At 39.3% G+C, this 21,210-nt stretch overlaps 4 protein-coding genes across 7 annotated transcripts in view; 2 read left to right on the plus strand and 2 right to left on the minus strand.

The window, feature by feature from the left end:
• The first annotated feature begins 1,033 nt into the window (after positions 1 to 1,033).
• LOC120421840 (mitochondrial import inner membrane translocase subunit Tim8) lies at positions 1,034 to 1,620 on the plus strand. Its single transcript, XM_039585123.1, has 2 exons — positions 1,034 to 1,274; positions 1,335 to 1,620. The coding sequence occupies exons 1-2, from the start codon at positions 1,176 to 1,178 to the stop codon at positions 1,503 to 1,505; spliced, it is 270 nt and encodes an 89-aa protein (XP_039441057.1). The 5' UTR covers positions 1,034 to 1,175; the 3' UTR covers positions 1,506 to 1,620.
• A 477-nt stretch (positions 1,621 to 2,097) lies between these two features.
• Positions 2,098 to 2,859, minus strand: LOC120421839 (insulin-like). Its single transcript, XM_039585122.2, has 2 exons — positions 2,638 to 2,859; positions 2,098 to 2,568 (listed from the first exon to the last, which is right to left on the minus strand). The coding sequence occupies exons 1-2, from the start codon at positions 2,828 to 2,830 to the stop codon at positions 2,282 to 2,284; spliced, it is 480 nt and encodes a 159-aa protein (XP_039441056.1). The 5' UTR covers positions 2,831 to 2,859; the 3' UTR covers positions 2,098 to 2,281.
• Positions 2,860 to 6,218: 3,359 nt separating this feature from the next.
• On the plus strand, positions 6,219 to 10,462 carry LOC120421844 (probable insulin-like peptide 2). 2 transcript variants are annotated; one of them, XM_039585131.2, is made up of 3 exons: positions 6,219 to 7,056; positions 8,122 to 8,377; positions 9,187 to 9,559. In XM_039585131.2, exons 2-3 carry the CDS (start codon positions 8,137 to 8,139, stop codon positions 9,468 to 9,470), a joined length of 525 nt encoding a protein of 174 aa, XP_039441065.1. In that variant the 5' UTR covers positions 6,219 to 7,056; positions 8,122 to 8,136; the 3' UTR covers positions 9,471 to 9,559. The 2 variants fall into 2 exon arrangements, with proteins under 2 accessions (XP_039441065.1, XP_039441066.1); XM_039585132.2 differs by lacking the exons at positions 8,122 to 8,377; positions 9,187 to 9,559 and adding exons at positions 9,647 to 9,818; positions 9,886 to 10,462 and having other exon boundaries at positions 6,686 to 7,056.
• A 1,696-nt stretch (positions 10,463 to 12,158) lies between these two features.
• The window catches only part of LOC120421843 (LIRP-like), a 368,041-nt gene continuing 358,989 nt past the window's right edge, over positions 12,159 to 21,210 (minus strand). Inside the window, exons 2-4 of one of the 3 annotated variants that reach the window (XM_052708779.1) lie at positions 17,841 to 18,293; positions 13,044 to 13,275; positions 12,159 to 12,994 (exon numbers count right to left, since the gene is read on the minus strand). In XM_052708779.1, the coding sequence (XP_052564739.1) occupies positions 12,786 to 12,994; positions 13,044 to 13,275 (441 nt within the window). In that variant the 5' untranslated portion in view covers positions 17,841 to 18,293 and the 3' untranslated portion in view covers positions 12,159 to 12,785. Of the gene's footprint in view, positions 12,995 to 13,043; positions 13,276 to 17,840; positions 18,609 to 21,210 lie in introns of those variants that run through there. The other 2 variants (XM_039585129.2, XM_039585130.2) reach the window with 2 other exon arrangements.

Below are 21,210 nucleotides of genomic sequence, written 5' to 3' on the forward strand. Positions count from 1 at the left end.
TTTAAATTAAACATTTCAATTCAAAATAATAATTCAAAATTTAAATTCAAAATCTAAATTCAAAATTTCATTTCAAAATTCAAATTCAAAATTTAAATTCAAAATTTAAATTCAAAATTTACATTCAAAATTTACATTCAACATTTAAATTCAAAATCAAATTTTAAATTCTTAATTTAAAATTCAAAAATTCATGTTAAAATTAGAGAACACAATTTAGTTTTTAAAATCTACGATAACAATAATCTACAATAGTTTTTAATCTTCAAATTAAAATTTAAATTCAAAATTTAAATGTGAATTTAAAAAAAAAATTATAAAAATTTAAATCAAAATTTAAATTTCAAATCCAAATTCAAAATTCAAAACTTCAATACAAAATTTAAATTCATAATTCAATGAACTTGAATTCAAAATTTACATTCTAAATTGAAACTCAAAAATTAAATTTTGAAATTTAATTCTAAATTTAAATCCTAAATTTAAATTCCAAATTTAAATTCTATATTCAAATTGTAAATTAAAATTCAAAATTTAAATTCAAAATTTACATTCAACATTAAAATTCAAAATCAAAATTTAAATTCTTAATTTAAAATAAAATATTCTAAATTAAAAAAACTCAAAATGGTAATTTAAAAATTCATGTTACAATTTGAGAACACAATTTAATCTTCAAAATCTACAATATCCTTTTGGAAGGCGCGTGTTTTGGCGTTTCATACAAGTGCCCTTACAATTGTGTTTTTTACCGTTGTACATACAAATTTACCTAGGGCTTCACTGCCCATCATTGAAAAACTACTATTATCTAGGCTATTATCCGCTATTATCCACTTTTGACAAAATCGAGTTTTTTGCTTTAGATGGCAGAAATCCCAATTTGGCTGCCTTTTGGCATCCCCCTGTTTTTCCATGTTACCGAACCCCAACAACACTGAAAATATAATTCAAATCAATTAAGCGTGCAAATCCCCAGCACGACAGCAAAACGATAACATTGGTTTGACAGTTCAGTTACGCAACGGAGAACTCATTTCACACGCGCGTGCTGTTGTCAATCTGGTGAAACATCGTCGAATTGCATCACGCATCACTCTCTGTGTCGCAGAACCGGCTTCAAATTTCGAGAATTAACCCACCGGAACAACGAAATCTTTGCCCGTTCTAGCACGATGGCCGACTTTGACGCTGCTTCCGCCGGCAAGAACGTAGATCCCGAGCTGCAGGACTTCCTGATGGCCGAAAAACAGAAGGCTCAGCTGAGTGCCCAGGTTGGTGTTTTTTTTTGGAATGATCCTTAAAATTGAGATAAAAACTTTGTTCTGTTTAAGATTCACGAATTCAACGATATTTGCTGGGAAAAGTGCATGGATAAGCCGAGCAACAAGCTGGATTCCCGGACGGAGACCTGTTTGAACAATTGCGTAAATCGCTTCATCGACACTTCGCTGTTCATTGCGACGCGATTTGCCCAGACTTTGCAGAAGGGTCAAGGGATGTGAGGCGGCATTTCGAAAGGAAACTAATGTAACTTTTAAGAACTTTATTTAGCTGGTTTGGTGAGGTCTTACTAGGTGAGAAATAGAGAAATAAATCGCACTTTAGAAGTCCTACAAATCGTTGAGTTTTGTTTTAGTTTTCCCCGTTATAATTTCTCCTCGACTTGACAATTTTGTATGGACAGCTGGCAAAATTTTATGGAGACACAAAATCTGGCGCTTCATTTTTTTTTGTATTTTTGTATTTATGTATTTTTGTTCTTATGTACCGTAAACTGGGGTGACTTTGATAGCCCGGGGTGACTTTGATAGGTTTTTAAAATGCCCTTCAAATTAATATCCAAACATTTTTGAGAATTATGAGTAAGCAAGCATTAAGGGATAGCTTATTAACGAACATATAAGCAAAAATGTGACTGTTATATTGGATGTATCAAAATTAGTGGCCAAATCAAATTTCTATCAATGTCACCCCGGGCTATCAAAGTCACCCCAGTTTACGGTATTTCTGATTTTTTGTATTTTATTTTTAGTTCCAAATTATTGCTCGGAATCTGAAAGAAGAAGGCAGAGGTCATCATAGATTTCATGATTGATGTTTTTTTTTGCATTTTTTATATTCTTTGCTACATCGAAACATTTACAATTTGTACCCTTTGCACTCTGAATGTTTTCACGTCGCGTGGAATATTTTAGAATGTTACAAACACTGGAACTCAAGGCAGAACTTTCTTCACATTTTTAAGCTTTTTCTTCTCCTTCCTAACATCTCACCCAGTTTAACTGAGGCAATATGCTCTCATCTGTTCGAACGAGCAGGCATTGTGGCAACATTCCTCAACGATTCCACGTTTAACCATTCGAAGGCGGGCTTCCTTCGTTTCCGGAACATCTCCGCCGTCTGCGGTTCCCTTCAACATGAAGAAATGCTTTTTCGGATAGTTCTCCGGAAACATCTCGTTCGATTTGAAATTCTTCACCTCGTCAACCACGCGATCATAGTTGGTTTTAAAAGGCCAAGTTTTGAACATCGTTGCATCGAAATCGCCAAAATCAACGTCATTTACTAGAAAAGAAGAAAACACGTGTTAGTGTGACATAACCTCAAACAGCACATGCACCAAATTCAAATTACCTTTAGTTCGTTTGTTGTAAACCGTTGCCGAAAGCGTTGGGTAAGTTTCGCACAGCATCGACAGCGTGGTGACCAGCTCGCGGCCACAGATTCTCTTGGCATCCATAGGTTCCGGAACCGAAATCATCAAGAACAGGAAAACAGTTGTCGACAGGTACAGAAACCCGTAGCCGGGATTGCGCTTTGGAGTCATTGCGGAGCTTTGGAATCAGTTTACTTAAAAAGGGAAACACATGGATTTTTTTTTTGGTACACGCTCTTGACTCTGTTAGCTTCCTAGAATCAATGAGCCGTTACAAGCTGGAAATTGTAGCTTTTATACCACGCGAGAAATGCACCCACGTAAATTGCATCTTTGAAGGTGTCTGGTACGATGCATCGTTTATAGTATTTATGTGGTCTGACGTGTAGATTGTAAACTTGGGTTGTATTATGGTTTTTTTACTTGAATGCCTGCGTATTGATCCCTTAAATTGGTCGTACGTTCATGACGACATTTAGGAAAATGATTTACGTTTTGGTCCACTAAATTATTCTTTAAAATAAGGCTCATTTTCTAATTCGATGTTACACATGATTTATTTTTTGGTAATTTGAATAGGTACATTAAAGGTAGCATCTTCAGAGCAATAGACCCAAAATAAGGGCAAAAATGATTCAGTTTTTCGGGCTGAAACATAACATTAGGCCCAAATAGGGACATCTACCCTACTTTACATGGTTTAGTTTTTGACAGATTATTTATTTCGGCTGTTTCAGTCAAAACGCAAACTAAATAAATGAGTTTCGAAAATTTAGTTGCAAAATCCTTCTATTCTTGTTTATTATAATCTGTTTTCAAAAAAAAAATTGGTGGGCAAAGGCGCGCACTAAAATTTCCATACGTTGTTTTATGACGACATTTCATAAACTCACATTTCTGATTATTTCTGATTATATTGATTCAAAATCACTCCAAATGGTATTTCTGCCAAATCAGACCAAAAATATAATGTAATAAAATAAAATATAAATAAAATATAATAATCAAAATACCTAGTAAGGATCGAAAACATAAAACATAAAACATAAAACATAAAACATAAAACATAAAACATAAAACATAAAACATAAAACATAAAACATAAAACATAAAACATAAAACATAAAACATAAAACATAAAACATAAAACATAAAACATAAAACATAAAACATAAAACATAAAACATAAAACATAAAACATAAAACATAAAACATAAAACATAAAACATAAAACATAAAACATAAAACATAAAACATAAAACATAAAACATAAAACATAAAACATAAAACATAAAACATAAAACATAAAACATAAAACATAAAACATAAAACATAAAACATAAAACATAAAACATAAAACATAAAACATAAAACATAAAACATAAAACATAAAACATAAAACATAAAACATAAAACATAAAACATAAAACATAAAACATAAAACATAAAACATAAAACATAAAACATAAAACATAAACCATAAAACATAAAACATAAAACATAAAACATAAAACATAAAACATAAAACATAAAACATAAAACATAAAACATAAAACATAAAACATAAAACATAAAACATAAAACATAAACCATAAAACATAAAACATAAAACATAAAACATAAAACATAAAACATAAAACATAAAACATAAAACATAAAACATAAAACATAAAACATAAAAAATAAAACATAAAACATAAAACATAAAACATAAAACATAAAACATAAAACATAAAACATAAAACATAAAACATAAAACATAAAACATAAAACATAAAACATAAAACATAAAACATAAAACATAAAACATAAAACATAAAACATAAAACATAAAACATAAAACATAAAACATAAAACATAAAACATAAAACATAAAACATAAAACATAAAACATAAAACATAAAACATAAAACATAAAACATAAAACATAAAACATAAAACATAAAACATAAAACATAAAACATAAAACATAAAACATAAAACATAAAACATAAAACATAAAACATAAAACATAAAACATAAAACATAAAACATAAAACATAAAACATAAAACATAAAACATAAAACATAAAACATAAAACATAAAACATAAAACATAAAACATAAAACATAAAACATAAATCATAAAACATAAACATAAAACATAAAACATAAAACATAAAACATAAAACATAAAACATAAAACATAAAACATAAAACATAAAACATAAAACATAAAACATAAAACATAAAACATAAAACATAAAACATAAAACATAAAACATAAAACATAAAACATAAAACATAAAACATAAAACATAAAACATAAAACATAAAACATAAAACATAAAACATAAAACATAAAACATAAAACATAAAACATAAAACAGAATTGATGAGTCAAAATAAAATAACATAAAATAACAGTGAAATAGTAGTTTATGCAACAAGTTGCAAAAATAGGATTTTTTCAGTACGAGTCGTACATTTATCCAACGAGGTTCACCGAGTTGGATAAATACGAAGAGTGCTGAATAAATCAAGTTTTGCAACGAGTTCCGTACAACATTTTTTGCAATTCCGAAAAACACCCATTGAGTGAAATTTTAAGTAAAATTTTCATGTATTTTGTTAATAAATCGTTTAAATCTAAAAAATATTGAAAAGTGTTGCTTTTCGAAACAAGTGTTCAACTTTTCAGCACCCATTTTAGTGCTTAAAAGTATAACTTTTCAGCACTTATTGTGAAAAGTGTTGCTATTCGATTCTGTTATTTTTGGTACAAAAAAGTAGGCTTTTTCGTCGTTCAAGAATGACAGGAAAAGTAAGTAGTTTCACGACGGAATTGCAAAAAATAAAATTTATTAGCTGTAACAGTTTCAAAAAGAAATTTGATGCAAACCATTGCAGATTTGAACTTATTTTTTCCGATCTGTGGGCTATTCAAAATATTTAGAAAGTTAAAAAAAGGCAAATAATTGTCGACTCTTTGGATATCGATATTGCTCCATCTGTCAATTTCAGGCCCTTCAAGAAGCATGCTTTGATTTTTCGTTCTATAATTTGAAAACTCCTGCTCTCGACGGTCCCTTCAATATCGACACGAGAGTGTACACTGTAGATTAAAATTCAATGATAAACTTTAAATATAAAACAATCATTGAAAACGAAGTTGATTTTTTTAATTTTTTGTAATAATTATTGATAAAAACTTAAAAAAATGTGTTATAACTTTTATATATTTAACAATTTCTTATATTAAACGTAGTAAATATTTCAACAATTTTCAGCATTGTATATTTGTTGAAAATTGCAATAAATACCAAAGTATTGTTTTTAAGTTTAAGTATCAATCCAATTTTTGGAAACAGTGAAGTTAAATGGAAGGATTAGAAATTTTTCAATATCTTGCTTGGAAAACACCGACTACCGAAATTTCTGCCCAGACTCAACTCGAGGGGAAGCATAAAGTTTTCATTCACAAACGAGTCAATCAAATTACCATTTAGCCATTTTTAAAGACAAGTGTCAAGATGAGAGCAGTGTTGGAAGCTTGCCAAATTGGTTCATATTTGACTTGTGAAGATCCACTCCTGAGAAGCTACAAAAACCGCAAACCTTGGGCAACATTTAAAAAGGGCGCATAAACATTTTGACTGGTTTAGCTTATTTGCCAATTCAAAAACAACCTGCAGTGTTGAAAAGTAGGTGTGGAGGTCAGCTATTGTTTGAAACATCGAATGTTGTAACTTAGAGCTTGAGAATTAGCAAACCAGTTAAAACTGTCAAAATGCTTATCCGCCCTTATCTAGTGTTGGTCTAGAAATGCGGTTTTAGTGTTTCGTGCATTCAGAAATTTGAATTTTGATCAAATGCAGCGGCTCCACCAAAGTATCGACATCCTGCTTAGTGATGGAGACGCATGATACTTCTGTCTTAGTTCACCACAGAAGAAAGCCTATTTTTAGGCGCAAAATCTTACTTGGTAGCCCATATTCGGGCCAAACTGCACTGTTCATGCGTCGCTAATCGAAGCCGACAGCGATTCATCCTTGCACTGTTTTCCCTCCAAGACGCACGATGAATATTCATGCTTCCATCCGGGAGATCTCCACGCGTGATGATAATGAGTGGAAAATTCTTAAGGTACAACACCACCTACCAGACCTCCATTCAGGTGGAACAGGACATGGCGCTTTCCGCGAACCGCTCTAAATTGTAGGTGTCTGCCCCGTGGGTGACTGTAAATTACTCGCGAGGAGCAATAAATTTTTGTATAAAAACGAAAGGATTGCCCCGAGATAGGCACAGTTTTCCTTCGGGGTGTCATCACTACACACGGTGTTGTTCGGCTTAAAGTTTGGTGAAGTTTAGTCTCTTTGCACGTGGAAAAGAACAAATTCAAGGACAACCTAAAGGTAATTCTCGGATTTAGCTGGAAGTGCTGTTTCAATTCGGTCAATCAATTCGCAGTCAAGAATGCTTTCAAGTGTTAAATTTAGCTGAGTCTTAAATTGGTGCAAGATTGAAGTGAGTCCAAATTTAAGAACAAAAATCAGTTTTGTAAGTAGAAATGTTTGGATTTCTTGAGAGACATTCTCAGCTTAGTGAGATAAGATTTGTTCAGTGAGTCAAAGAATGTGGTTAAATATGCTTGCAATTGGTTTTAGGTTGTGAATCTAAGATGGGGAATTTTCGCGTGCTTCTGGCAGCACTGCTGGTGGTCGTTGGAATGATGGGCCAGGGCAGCGATGCTCAGCGGATTCAGGCCTGTGGAAAATCGTTGACTAGTACGCTGGAGGTGGCTTGCCCTAACGGATTCTATGGTCCTCAGCAGGATCAGCAGGAACTGCGGAAACGTCACCATGGTCATCAAAATGCGGTGGAAACTTTTGAAATAAGCGGTAAATTGAGCTTTGAGCAATTTTCTTGGAAATTTACTATTTGGTTGTATTTTTGTACTTTTAAAATTTGATCGACCTTTATGAGTTTTTAATGTAACTTTGAGTAATGAGACGAATTTTAAATTAAGAAAATACCTACCATGTAAACTTTCCAGAAAATTTGAATTTAGAGATCTGAATTTGCTAAATTTTGCAATTTTTAGGTGAAGATGAAGCTAACGATATGGGATTCGCAGATTGGTGGCCATATTTCATCGATCGAGGCCAGCAGGGTGTGATGTTGAGGACCAGGAGAGGGCCCAGAGGGGTCGTCGATGAATGCTGCCACAAGTCGTGCACATTCAAAGAAATGCAACAGTACTGTAAATAGTTTGGCACAGAAGCAAACTTTTTGTACCACCCTTAGGCGTAATATCTCTGTGTAGACTTCAAATCGCTTTCTAAAAATAAAACAAAAAATGTTCCCATCGCTGATCTAAACAGTTGGAGTTGGACCCCCTTAACGAAAGAATAAAACACGGTAAAGACCTCCCCCAAAGGGCCCCCAAAAATTCATCCCTTTTCTGTGTGTCATTTCAGTTACGGCTTCTAGCGATGGCCCCCACCTTTAGCGTGGTGTTCATACTGTGCTGCGGGATGCTGCTGCTGCTGCTGATGGCCGCCACCACTGGCAGCACTGGCACCGTCGAGGCCACCAGCCGGGTGGAGCGAAACTCGACGGAGTCGTTCCGGCGGGTCACGCGGGATCGGCGCCGCTACTGCGGCAAGGTGCTGACCGATGCGTTGGCCATGGTGTGCACCAGCTATCCGTCCCCGTGGAGGAAGAAGTCGATGGGTGAGTTTCGAGGTTAAGTCTTCCATTTTTATTTTTTATTCTGTCACAAACAAAAATAAACAAAAAATATATCGGAAAACTTTTAAATTTACGCATTGATGCTGAAAAATTCAACTTTTTAGCACTTGTATCGTATGTTGTATGCAACTTGCTGACAAACTCGATTTTTTCAGCACTTGTCGTATTTTTCCAACTTGGAAGAGCCTCGAGCTAAAAGATTATAAATTTGTCTTGTTGGTGTAACAAAAACTTTAAATTAGCACCTTAAAAATATCTTCAATAACATGTTTTGAGACCTAAACGTCATTCATTTATCAGTCATGAAATCATGAATTTATCCAATTTATGTGTTCATGAATAATTAGATTCATGACTTCGTGAAACTTTTCATGGTTTCGTGAATTTTATTCATTATTTTATCTTCCACATTTTGGATGATTTATCATAGAAAAAAATATTCAAAATTGTGGATATCAAATGATTCCACTCAAACCCCAACGGTTTAACACTTTTTAGTTTGACACCCCTTTTTCACGGAGTTCACGTTTGTTTTGATAGTGTGCGTGAAAACCGTGTAAAAAGTGACAGTTCGTCGCTTATTAGTTTGACTTTGATCAACCAACGGGGTGCAAACTAAAAAAGTGTCAAACGAAATAGTTACCAACCACCGGGGGTTGAGTGTATAACGATTACAATTTGGTATTTGTACATGTTTCCTTTTCAATAAAAATACTGACCTTTTTCAACTAATCTTATTTATTCCGATCAACTTAGAGTTTTTCTATATTCGTCTCTTTCTACCCCTCCAGAACCCTCGTCCACCTCCTCCGACGAGGAAACCTCCGCCGAAAGCAGCTACCGCGAGCAGTTGCTCGCCGAAATCAAGCAGGACCTGGACGAGCTGGAGCAGCTATCGCCGGAAATGTTCGCCGAAAAGCCGCCCCAACCATTCCACCCGTTCTACCCACGATCCTACCAAGTTCACGCGAATGAAGCACGTGGCGGCCATCGCCGCGTCCGGCGCCAGATCGTGGACGAATGCTGCCGCAAGAGTTGCACCATGAAAACGCTCAAGCAGTACTGTGCCGATTAAGGCTTTTGGAATAAGTTTCTGAGATTACAGATTCCCGTGTGAGATTTCCGGTTGAGAAAATGTGCCAAATAAAGTAGATTTCAGCCTAAGTTGAAGACCTTTTTGGAGTTTTACTTCTAAATGTTCGTAATACTTATACAGCCAATAGTAACTTTCAAGAACTTTTCGCCTTTCAGCCAACCATGAGTTCCACCAGATCTTCGATGCTCGCCCTGGCGCTGACGATCCTCGCGGCCACCGCCATGGTACACGCTGCGGAGCAGCGCCTCTGCGGTAGACACTTGGTCAACGCCCTGGCCATGCTGTGCGACGAGTTCCCCGATCTACATTTCGGCGTCAAGAAGTCGAGTGAGTAGTGCACGGTTGCCTACTGATGGGCGCATTCCTCATACAAAAAAAATCCTCCCCCTTCCAGCGATCGACTTCGACCGGATGGTGGACTACCCGGTGGACGACTGGATGGCCTCGATGATGGACTCCTCGGCGACCAACTCGGTGGACTCGATGATGGACCCCTCGTCCCAGCAGCAGACCAAGATGCCCGTCTGGATGACGATGATGTACCCGCAGAACTACGGATTCCGGGCCGCCTCAAACCGGAACGACCTGATTCCGGCCCGCTTCCGGAAGAGCGTGCACAGCGGAATCGTCGACGAGTGCTGTTTGCGGTCGTGCAGCATAAACCAGCTGATGAAGTACTGCAAGACGGTGAATGCTTAAGCAGGTAGATGTCTGAGGACTGCAGTCGGGAGTGCCTAACTTTAGGGGTAATAGTAGTAGTAGTAATGGTAGTAGAACAATCGCATAAGTTTACACAGAGATTTAAACTTTTGAGGGGGGAACTTGTCTCACACGGGAATCTAAAAAATAACTCTATTTGACTGTTAGTACAATTCATACAACCAAAAATCTATAACAAAAAAAGAAGATGTTTTATATAACTGTTATACTGTAACTAGCAAAGAAGTAAATAAAGATTATTTACACACGAATCAATCGTCTTTCCTGAGAGAATTCCCCTGTAGAGTAGATCAAGGTCGCCGGCCCGACGAGTTCCGCATAACCGCACGCATGGCCCATGCTGCACGACCGACATTTGTGCAAAGATGGCGGGCGGTTGATAAAAAAAGAGACGTCTTCTTAATTGGAACATCGGGAACGCGACGCGACGACGATCGCACGCGGTCCAAAGTCCATGCCGGTAGGTTTGAATTCTGTGCACGCGTCCCAGGGCCTGGCCCCAAGTGTGACACTTGCACTTTGGCGCTGTCGTGCTATCTTGTCGCACGGCGCTTTTTGACGTTCCGAGAAAAACGCGTTTTGAATAAACAAAAAAATTGAGCACGCAATGTAAACAATAACAACCACTTTTTGTTTGGTTGACCATTGTGCGCATTGTCCCGAATTTTGGTTGAATTTGGTTGCTGGAGTTCCGAGTTATAATTACAAATGCTTACAGTAGTCGGGCATGTACGTGTGTCAAACGCGTTTCGCTAGTTGTCACACCTAAAGCAATTTTCAGGGTGTGCCAAGATAACACGACAAGATTGAAACTTCTTTCGTGTAAAGAGTGACAGCAATGCACGGAGTTCTTTTTTCTAAACGTTTTAATTGAATATTTCCGGATTGAAATCGAATTTTGAGGATCTGTAATGGTCAAAAGATGAAGCATTGTGAGCTGCACAAAATGGCGTTCTGAACTCAATTTGGCCCAAAATGCACATGCGACAAGATAGCACGACAAGGAAGACTTGCAACGCTGCAATGTGTGCTAATTTAGTGGAAATGGTGGCTACTCAAAAGTAGTTTTGAATTTAAACACGATTAAGAGTGTTCGATTAATGATTTTCGAAAACGTTTTCAACTGAAATTAAAAGGTAATAAAAAGTTTAGTTAAGAGTAAAGAAACAAGTTCTTCCACCCTGTCTCACATCCATCACAAACGATCCCTTCGTCGACCCCACCGGTTTTTTGACGGACGGTGGGAACCGAACCAGATCGTTGCGGTTCTTGGCCGCGATCGCTATCTTAATTGAGTTTCAGGACAGCGTGGCGACGCTGCAGTTGCATCGCGCCAGAGCACGAACGTGGAGGAATTTTCCTACAATGTTACGAACGATAGGCTAAAAATAGATCTTGTTCAAAGGTTGCGAACAAGTGGGTCGAAGCGCTGGGGTGATTACTATTGCGGACTTCAGAGTTTAGGGTGGTTCGGGTGGAATTTTTGGAAATGCTGAAGTGAGTTGGTGAATAAAGGGGGTAAGTAGAGCTGTCAATCTGTCAAACTGTCACCTGTCAAAATTAAACTCTAAGTAGAAGGTATTTCGGATAGAGTTGAACTCTTGGTTTAGTTAGTTTCACAAATCTTTAATTTTTTAATTCATGAACGCTACAATCACATTATGTGGAAAAGATGTTTCCTTACTAGCTAGCTGATAGTATACATGTGTTAATAGATGAAGTTTCGTCTAACAGGATTAAGGATAGATGAGTACTGATCGAGAAGTATCATACAAGCAATGAAATGCGTACAACAGGGGGGAGGCTCGATTTGAGATGTGCAAAATTTGTTCGCTAGAAAACAAAACAGACGTAACGTTTAAGCAACAATAAATAGCGCGTTAGATTAACATACATGAAATACATACTAGAGGTTACTTGCATTAGAATTGTTCGCACACGCGTGTGTATAGTGGTTTGCTAACTTAGAGGGGTGTGTGCGTGTGTGTTTGTGGTTTGCGCTTAACTTAGAGTAAAAGAAATCTAATAAATACGATCGGTTGTTTTTAACCAGGAAGCAAGGAAGGAACTCTTAAAAAGTAGTATTTTTCCTAGTGTTTTGTGTTTGTGTGTGTGTAAAAAAAGAATTAAGCTTGCCTTCCTTCCCTGCTTCCTACCACAGAAATGCATAGTGATCCTTAAGATTAAATTTCTTTTGTTGCGTTCCTAATCGTTTCGAGCTTTAAAATACTTCAGTCATATTTGTTGTTTATGTTTGCCTAGTGAATTTTGACAGTTTGCTAGTTCTACACGGATCATGTTGGAGTCGTGGTGACTTCACAATTTCTCGTGCGAGTGTGTCTTTTCCAAAATCGAATTCTACCGTCGAGTCGTGAAAAAATTGTCTAAAAATTGTCTACAGATCTAGGGCTACCTTATTCTAGGTTCTTTTCCCCTACCGGGGAAAATAGTTGTAATAAAATCGAACACACGCAGATCTGCTGTCCTCGCCGGGTGGCCCGGTGGCGTCTGAGATACCCAGGCAGCCTGCCACCATATAAAAAACCCAGAGTCAGGGTTCAAGGGGTCCCCACCTCACTCGCAGTAGCTCTTAAGTTGGGTGTAGGAACAGCTCTTCTTGCAGCACTCGTCGTAGATGCCTTCCCGGCGCACCCTCCGGTGGGCGGACCGCGAGTGCGGGTAGCCACGGGACGTGACTCCGCTGTCCGGCAGGGTGGCCACCTCGACTTCCACGGGCTGTTGCGGCTGGTCGGACAGGTACTCTGGAATGACATTGTGGCGCACTGGGACCGTTAGTATGGGACGGTGGCTGGACGGATTGTGGGGACTAACCTGATCGATGGTGGCTCATCATCGGGTAGCGGCCCTGGCACAGCATGGCCAACGTTTCGGTCAGCTTGCGGCCGCAGTAGCGGGACCGGGTCATGTGGTGGATCAGCAGATCCGACCCGTCGGAGGCTCCGGCGCCGTTCGGCAGGGGCGACGCATCGGCGTCGTCGCCCAGGAGGGACAGAAGCAGCACCACCAGCGTGGCACAGGACAGGCTAACCGAAGCTGATCGCATCTGGAAAGGGTAGAAAATAGAAATTATTAAACTTAAATTACAATTAAGTACTTAAACTTAAAGTAGTCAATTGAATTGGATAAGTAGGCGTTGATGAATTAAGAATATGATTTCTATTACGGACTTCAACATTGAGGTATTGAAAGTAATTTCAAGTGTTGTTGAATTGTTTGAATGCAAAATATCGGATAGTTTTAGGGTAAGTACATGCTAGTAGAATAATTAGTCTGTCAATCTGTCAACTGTCAATCTGTCAACTGTCATTTTGTCAATCTGTCAACTGTCATCTGTTAGATTAAATTGCAATATGGACAGAAATGTTACAGTTTTTGTTCGTATTTTGAGCTCAAAAAAATTATTCAATTTAGGTAAATGCTAGTGAATTGATCAGTCTGACAACTGTCATATTAAACAGCTTTCTGTACACAGAAGCTACATCTTTTTGTTCGGATATCAATCCCAAAAAGCGACAGTACACGCAGCGCACCAAGAACGCACACTCCAAGCGACGTGTTGAGAAACCTCGTCCAAAGTCCACACGGCCTGCGAAACGACCGTCAACATAAACTTAAGCGCGGCTAAGCCTGGCAACGACCATATGATCAGCTGCTGCCTTGAGAGAGCGCGCAAGAACACTACAACTACAACGAAAGCGCACAGAGAGGAGGAACCCAAAGTGCCCAATCTCGTTTTTCAATACCCACAAATCCCACAGCTGGAGATCGTCGTCGTCTAGCTATCGTTCCCACATCAAGACCCACACACAGCTGCGCCATGCTATAAATAGCCCGACGCCAACGATCTGCGGGTCCATTAAGAGGCCCGTTTTATTTGCCATTGGAGACATACACACCAGAAATAGAGTCGTTTATCAACGCACCATAGATACACAGCCGTGGGCAGCGAGTACAAGCTCCGTTTTAACGATCGACGACATTTGAAAAATGGCATAATCTAGTACGCGCGCGCTGGAGAACGTCGTCAAGGTAGGCGGCGAGCACACAGCAGGCGGTGACGACGACGACGGAGAGCCCTTCAAGAATATCCAGATAAAAACAAGTAGACGGGGAAAATCTAGGTCATTGTACATCTACACCGACACGGCACCGATCATTATCCCCGTTTTCTTTATTTTGCTCGACTGCTTCTCCTTGGGTTGCTTGGTTGTTGTTGTAGTTGCTGTCTCGTTTATTTAGATGCAGCGATGGATTGTTTCCATGAGACTTGATGTTTGTACATTACTGTTTCCTTGCTTTCGAGTTTGTGATTTGCGTGACTGTACACACTTTTGTTTTTACCTGGTCGTCGCGCAGGAAACACGAAACACAAGATAAAAACAAAATGTCAAAACATGCATCAAATGCGGGACTGCGGAGACTGGAAAACGGCGATATCGATGGCGTGGGATTCCGGGGAAAGGTTGGAAACGGAAAAAAATAAGTGCCCAAACTAGTTTGAGCTATTCCACTTTGCCAGATGATCGTAGTAGGCGCTCAGCTGGAGCGCTACCTCCTGGTGTCTGCGCGCACACAGCTTGCTGCAACATTGTACCCGTCAACTGTTCAACGCAGCCAAACGCACATGACGGGTCTTGATCGAGCGTTGTGTTTGTTTTCCGTTTTGCCTTAACGTAGTTTTTTTTCACTTTCCGATATTTTGTTTTGCTCGCCCGTTCGTCGTCGGCGTTGCACATCGATCGTAAACAACGTAAACAGAGAGCGAGACGACGACGATGCACTCTCTTGGCCTGCTACGATCTGCGAACGAGCTGGTGATCACGCGTCGAGCCAGTGATCAGCGCTCCTTGACGTAGGTACCAGTTCTTGTCGCTGGAACGCAGGTTGTCGGAAGACCATGAGTTGGGTTTTTATGGGTTGTATGTCGCGCGCGGCATGCATAACAATGCGAAATGCGCGGGCTCGTTTTGTTTACCCGATCGAGTGGTCCTTGACTTCCTCAACATTTTATGGGCGGCGAGGTCTCTACAGAAGATCTCGCTCGTCGCGTGGGAACCCATCAAGTCCAGCGATGCATCGCAATCTGCGCAGATCCTTGACCTCGGCCGACTCTTCCCAGCGCGGTTGTAAACAACGTCGGCTCCAAACGAAAATCTGCTCGTAAAAAGAATCACGTTTGCGCTCAAAATTCCACGCCGCAGACACAACAACAACCGATAAAGGATCCGTCCGTCCAGTCGCGAAGACAAATCGCGCCGTTACACCCTACAAATCGGTCGTAAAAACATCGCCCATTAAGACACTTCTCGGCGGACAGTATAATAACACTGCGGCGTACAGACTTCGGAACAGGACGGCAAAAAATGCACAATAAATTATATTTGCGAAATGAGCAGAGAGGTTCATTACAATGCGCCTCGGGTAGTCGACGTCAGAAGACTGATGAGCGATCGATCAGCGTGGCCCCAAATGCTGCGCACGTTTTGTTATTGTTGTGGTCGCGGTACCTTTGGTGCGGAGTTGAGGAAAAGGATCGCGTCGTAAAATTAGCAACATTAAAAGCGCAGTCATTGACTTGAGGACCACCTACAACGCCGTTTCGGCTCCAGACGTGACAAGATCTTCTCTTTTTTATAATCGTTCAGCGATCGCGACTTGACTTGGCGACTGATGAAGTTGCATGTTAAAATCATCGATGCTTAACGATCAAGAGATCGTGCGAATGGTTCACAGGTTGCTCTCAAATAGCTCCATCTTTTCGAGTAGAACACAAGGAGTTTTACATTTTTATTCATTTAGTAGTTCAGCGACCGCGACTTGACTTGGCGACTGATGATTGATAAGTTGCACGATAAGATCATACGAGTTTAACTACAATGTGATCGCACGAATGTTTTATAAGTAGTTCTCAAGAATCTTTGTCTTCTCGAGTAGTAGACATGTTTTGAGCCATTTTTGTTCATTTAGTGGTTCAGCGATCGCGACTTGACTTGGCGACTGATGAAGTTGTATGATAAGATCAGCGATGTTTATGGGGTTGTAGACCATTCGAATACCAACCGCCCTGACTGATTTTTTTTCTAATCTGAACAGTGTTGATCATTGTAGATTACGGTTTTCAGCAAGTTCTTGATTCCGTACGGAATTCCAAAAGTTTCCATCACAATTCAATGCTATTTTTAGCACCCCCGTTCCTCGATAAGTTCGGTTGGCTTATGTAACGAGGGTTGATTGCCGCACGAATTGACAGAAGTTGACTCAGTCCGGCATGAATCAGACCGCCGCCGCCCTTAATTGGCATTAGTCTGCACTCTGGCTTCTTGGAAGTACTTTCCATCAAGCACACCCTAATTATCCCGCTCTGTGTCACCGACGTTGCTACCGGGAATGGCCGCATCTCCATAACGCGCGCCCATAACTTATGCCGGGTTTCAGAGATGGGTCCACCAACTCACGCCGACCGAGGGTCATAAATATAAATTACCTCTCGTGTACTGTTTTCAGGAGTGGGTTAGCAATCATCATCAGCAGCAGTGACCAAGATTAAGCCACATAGACTTAGAGGAGCACTCAATTTAAGCCGTCATTTATCTCCATCAAATCTGTTTTGCGCTGAGCGGTCCCGCCGTTCAGAATTAGAATATGCAATCGAATCAGGTGCCTCAATTCGTGTCAAATAAGCTGAGGGGTGGTAGGGTGAGGTGTCCAATTACGGTAACGAGCGATCCGTTTGGTGGCCGCGACAATTGTGCATTTCTCATGAACTTTGAACTCCGCGCATCAGTCCGTGATCACGTTTGCAGCAGTCACGAGAACTGTAATGTTGGGTTGAGTTAGATTTTGTGTGAAATTGAGCCGTGAATATGCTCATGAATACTAGCTCATGATATCATGAACAATGATCTCGTTATCAAGAATGACGTTCTGGGAATCATTCTCAGGTGGTCCAAGCCCCCTCCAGCCAACAGTAGCGGAGACTTTTTCGTGTACGAACCGGCTCATGACGATCGGTTCGTCGCCGGGCCGGTTGGCCGTTTTGGAGCCACCCGTGTGTGTTAATTTATTTATTGAAGTCAATTGGGATCTCCACGAACCGCGAGCGCGCGAGAGAAGGAGGAAGTGTCTCGCAAGAGCAGAGATTGGGCCGAACCGGTTGCGAGATATCGCGCTCTGGTCTAGTGCAGAAATTGGCGGGGAGTCTATTTCGCAAAACGTTAAGCATCCCGTGTGCAAATTGCTTGACCTCGGACCGACGGCGGCCGGTAGACGAAATGGGAATATTACTCTTAATTCGCATCAATTTGGCGCTTGAATTAGCGAATCGTTTACTTTATTGGCCGGGCTGTGGACGCGCCCCGTTGGTCGTTTAGGTGATCTCGGGCGTCGTCTGGAAAGATCTGGACGACTCCGGGGATTGGGCTCTTGTCTACAATGTTGCCGCGATCGCGTCTTGACTTGGCGACTTTTTTGAGTGTCGACTCAAGTTTTTCGAGATTGGAGAAAATAAGGCTTGGGTGATGGGATTTCGATTTTGGACTTCAAAGTCGAGTCAAGGGATCATTAGATCTATGGTAAGGTTTCATCAGGTCATTTGAGGGAATAACTCACCTTTAGGCTTGCCGTTCTCGGTGATCAGTCTACAGCAGAGCAGAATGATCCAGTAGTACACGGGGACGATTAATTTGGAGCAATTTTTGTTGAAGATAAAGATGAAATCGATCCAGTAGAGTTCCAAAGTACACATTCAAAACGACACCAGCCTGGCGGCAATGACCCCTGCAGCGGTTGATAGACACTACTGGAAACTACTAACGGTGATAAGCTTCTTTGGGGGGTTCTTCTTTAGCAGGGTTCAGCCTCACAGCCTCGGCGATTAATTACTTGTTATGATCACAGTTTGGTTTGTTGTTTTGCTTGCTTCACACTTGGACTTTCCCAGGGACGACACTTGATTGTAGAGCTCGGAACGTGCTGATTAACTCCCCCCGTCGGTAAAGGACACTGACTGTAACTACTATTTTCCTCGATGCACTTGACTTGATCTGCTCCGTCCTTGACGATCTTTTTCCACCGTTTCTTCCTTATCTCGATCACACTCGATTTTCACACTACTTCTTCTCCAGGTTTGTCGATCTTCCGCAAAAGATCAACACTGAGTCCACAAAAAAAAACCAGCGAGTTGTTGTCGTTGTCCGTTGGTTGGGTCAGGTTGGCTCGTTGACACTCCGCGACACTGGCACTTCTGGACCTGGTCGTCCACAGAAAGAGAGAGTGGTGGTGGTGGGGAAGCTGTCTTCGGGTGCTCCTACCTCGTCAACATCACAACTGCAACTGCTCGATCGGCTGGAAAGTGTTAGCGCTTTAAACCTAGTCGTTTTATAGTCCCGCCGCCGCCGACGATCCTCGGATCGCGACCGAGAGAGCGAACCAATACTGTTATGCTCTCTTTCTGCTGATCGCGGAGAGGTGAAGGAAGTGGCCAAGGGTCCCCGTATGCAAACATACACACGGAGAGGTGTGCGTGTGTTGGTTGGTGGTTGTTACGAAGAAAGTGCGAGGAGGAGTTGACGATAAGCTGTGGCCTGGTAAGCCCCAGAAAGAAAGAAAGGAAGAAAAAAAAAAAACCGCTGGCAGTACAGTACGGTTGAGTAATTCACGAAACAGGTTTGTTGCTTCCTTTGCAGAACCACTCAAACTTTTAACTGACTTTTTAAATCATGTTGTGAATCAAGATAACAAATAACAATAGTTCAGTAATTTAAATGATATACTCTACTTTCTAGGGCGTCCAATTTTCCCGGGTTTTGAATTTCCCGGGAAACGGGAAAAATATTTTTGGAATCCCGGGAATTCCCGGGATCCCGGGAAATTTTTGAAGCAGTCATAAAATCTATATTTTTATTATATTTGTTATGTTTTTCAAGCCTAAAATTACAGAATTAGCTCAATACTGTTAATTGGTGATAATCTACACTTCAATCTAAACAAAGACAGCAGTTTTTATGATTGTTTAAAATACATTAAAAGATTATTCTTTGATGTGCTTTGGATTTTGAATCTGATGTGATTCAAATTTAATAAGCTTCTTATTTAGATATTTCTTTTATTTATTTATTTTTATGACATCATTAAAAAAAGCTTAAACTTTTTTTCTTTCTTTGAAACTGTCAAAAAACACGAAATTATACCAGAAAATATAACATTTTGTATGAGTCTAGAATTTCTTGTAGTTAATTTGAAACATATTTGAAAAATTATCTTTAAATCACTACCGCCAACTGGAGATAATCTGGACTGCAGTCTGGATAGATACAGGAGATTTTGGAAATCAGTGTACTAATTGTTTTGTTCTATTCATGTTGTAACTAAAATCAATCAAAACAATCAGAACATTTTGCAAAAAAATGGCAAATTTCTTACTTTTGTCCTGATTTGCTCCAGATGCCGGTTTTTGATGAAAAATAATGAAATATGATTTTTTAAAGTTTAATGTCATAAATATACGAAAATATAATATCAATTATTATTATTTTTTTGCGGATCTGAAAACTAAAATTTCAGCGATTTTCCTAACAAGCCATTATAATGCTACTATAAGGCTAGGCCCAGTTATAGAGCTTTATGACGTTTCGCGTACGCACACTAGCGCACCATTTGGTTTTGCTGCCTGACAAAATTTAACCTCACTTTATTTTCGTGTACGTACACGCAATACATACGCACGTAGATTACTCTATAGAAATATAAATTAACCCAAAAATGACGAACTTCTCGTCACAGTGTCCTGATGCAAACAATGATCGAGCTCGAACTGTCACAGCCCTGCGAAGTATGTTGGCTGACATATCGGGCGGTCAGTCAAAAAAAAACCAGCTAGAAGTCGTCTGACAATAAACTTATGCTAGAAAGAGATAGGAAATCTGATGCAAACAAACGTCTAGCTGCCATGTAAACATACTTTTGTGTTGGAAAATTTCTGACTACCTTATATGCCGAATACAAATTTTAATGCTTTTAACTTTTTGTCGAGTATTATGTATTCAAATATTCATCTATTTCCACAACCAAATCAAAATTTCCAAACAAAATTTGATTTGTTTTCAATTTTGGGAATTCCCGGGATAAAATAAAAAAAAATCCCGGGATTCGGGAATTCCCGGTTTTGGAAAAATCCCGGGATTTTTGTCCCGGGAATTCCCGGGATGGACGCACTACTACTTTCCGAAGTTTCGATTACTCAAAGTTCGATTATGCGAAGATCGAAGTCCCCCCCCCCCCCGTCAAAATCGGTCCAAAAAATCAGAGAGCAGAAAAAAAAATTCAAACGATTTCAAAATTTTCACATAACAAACTGAAACCAGTTTGAAATGCATTTTTCTGCGTTTAAAATCATATTTTGTATGTCTAGGATCGATCAAAATTATTTAAATTATTTGTGTAATTCCAATGTACAGCACCGCAAGAAGTTTTTTTTCGACGAAATTCTTTGATACTTTGCTATTTTGACTGGGCAGGTGTAAAATGCATTTTAAAACCCTTTTTTCGTTCACGTGTACCATGGCCTGTAATTTTTAATTTTTATTTTTTTTTTGCACCCCTCCTCGACTTTGGTCAGAGTCGAGGGACATAAACTTCAAAAAATATTTGCATTGGCCAACATTGTGGAAAAAAAATGGAAGTGCCAAAATGTCCAAATAATTTTCCAAATCACGAAAAAATCGTTAGTTTCAGCCAATGAAATACAATATATCAAATAAATATTCCGAAATTTCAAAAAGTCAAACAAAAATTGTTAAAGACTTTTCAACTGACCGAGAGTCAAAATTTCGCTAAGTCAAACAAATATAATAAGATCTGTAATTTCGACGATTTGTCTTGAATGTTTGTTCCAGACAAAAATAAAAATATAAATAATTTGTCATGTTTCCAATTCCCAAAAATCCATAAAGTACAAAAAATCACCATTACACTGAAAAAA

This window comes from Culex pipiens, chromosome 2 (genome assembly GCF_016801865.2).
Source record: "Culex pipiens pallens isolate TS chromosome 2, TS_CPP_V2, whole genome shotgun sequence".
NCBI lineage: Eukaryota > Metazoa > Arthropoda > Insecta > Diptera > Culicidae > Culex > Culex pipiens.

Excerpts from the sequence above, each read along its gene's own strand:
- LOC120421840 (XM_039585123.1), top strand. The coding sequence starts at position 1,176 with ATGGCCGACTTTGACGCTGCTTCCGCCGGCAAGAACGTAGATCCCGAG. Across the intron at positions 1,275-1,334 it reads AGGCTCAGCTGAGTGCCCAG|ATTCACGAATTCAACGATAT; the intron begins GTTGGTGTTTTT and ends GTTCTGTTTAAG.
- LOC120421839 (XM_039585122.2), bottom strand. The coding sequence starts at position 2,830 with ATGACTCCAAAGCGCAATCCCGGCTACGGGTTTCTGTACCTGTCGACA. Across the intron at positions 2,569-2,637 it reads TTACAACAAACGAACTAAAG|TAAATGACGTTGATTTTGGC; the intron begins GTAATTTGAATT and ends CTTCTTTTCTAG.
- LOC120421844 (XM_039585131.2), top strand. The coding sequence starts at position 8,137 with ATGGCCCCCACCTTTAGCGTGGTGTTCATACTGTGCTGCGGGATGCTG. Across the intron at positions 8,378-9,186 it reads GTGGAGGAAGAAGTCGATGG|AACCCTCGTCCACCTCCTCC; the intron begins GTGAGTTTCGAG and ends CTACCCCTCCAG.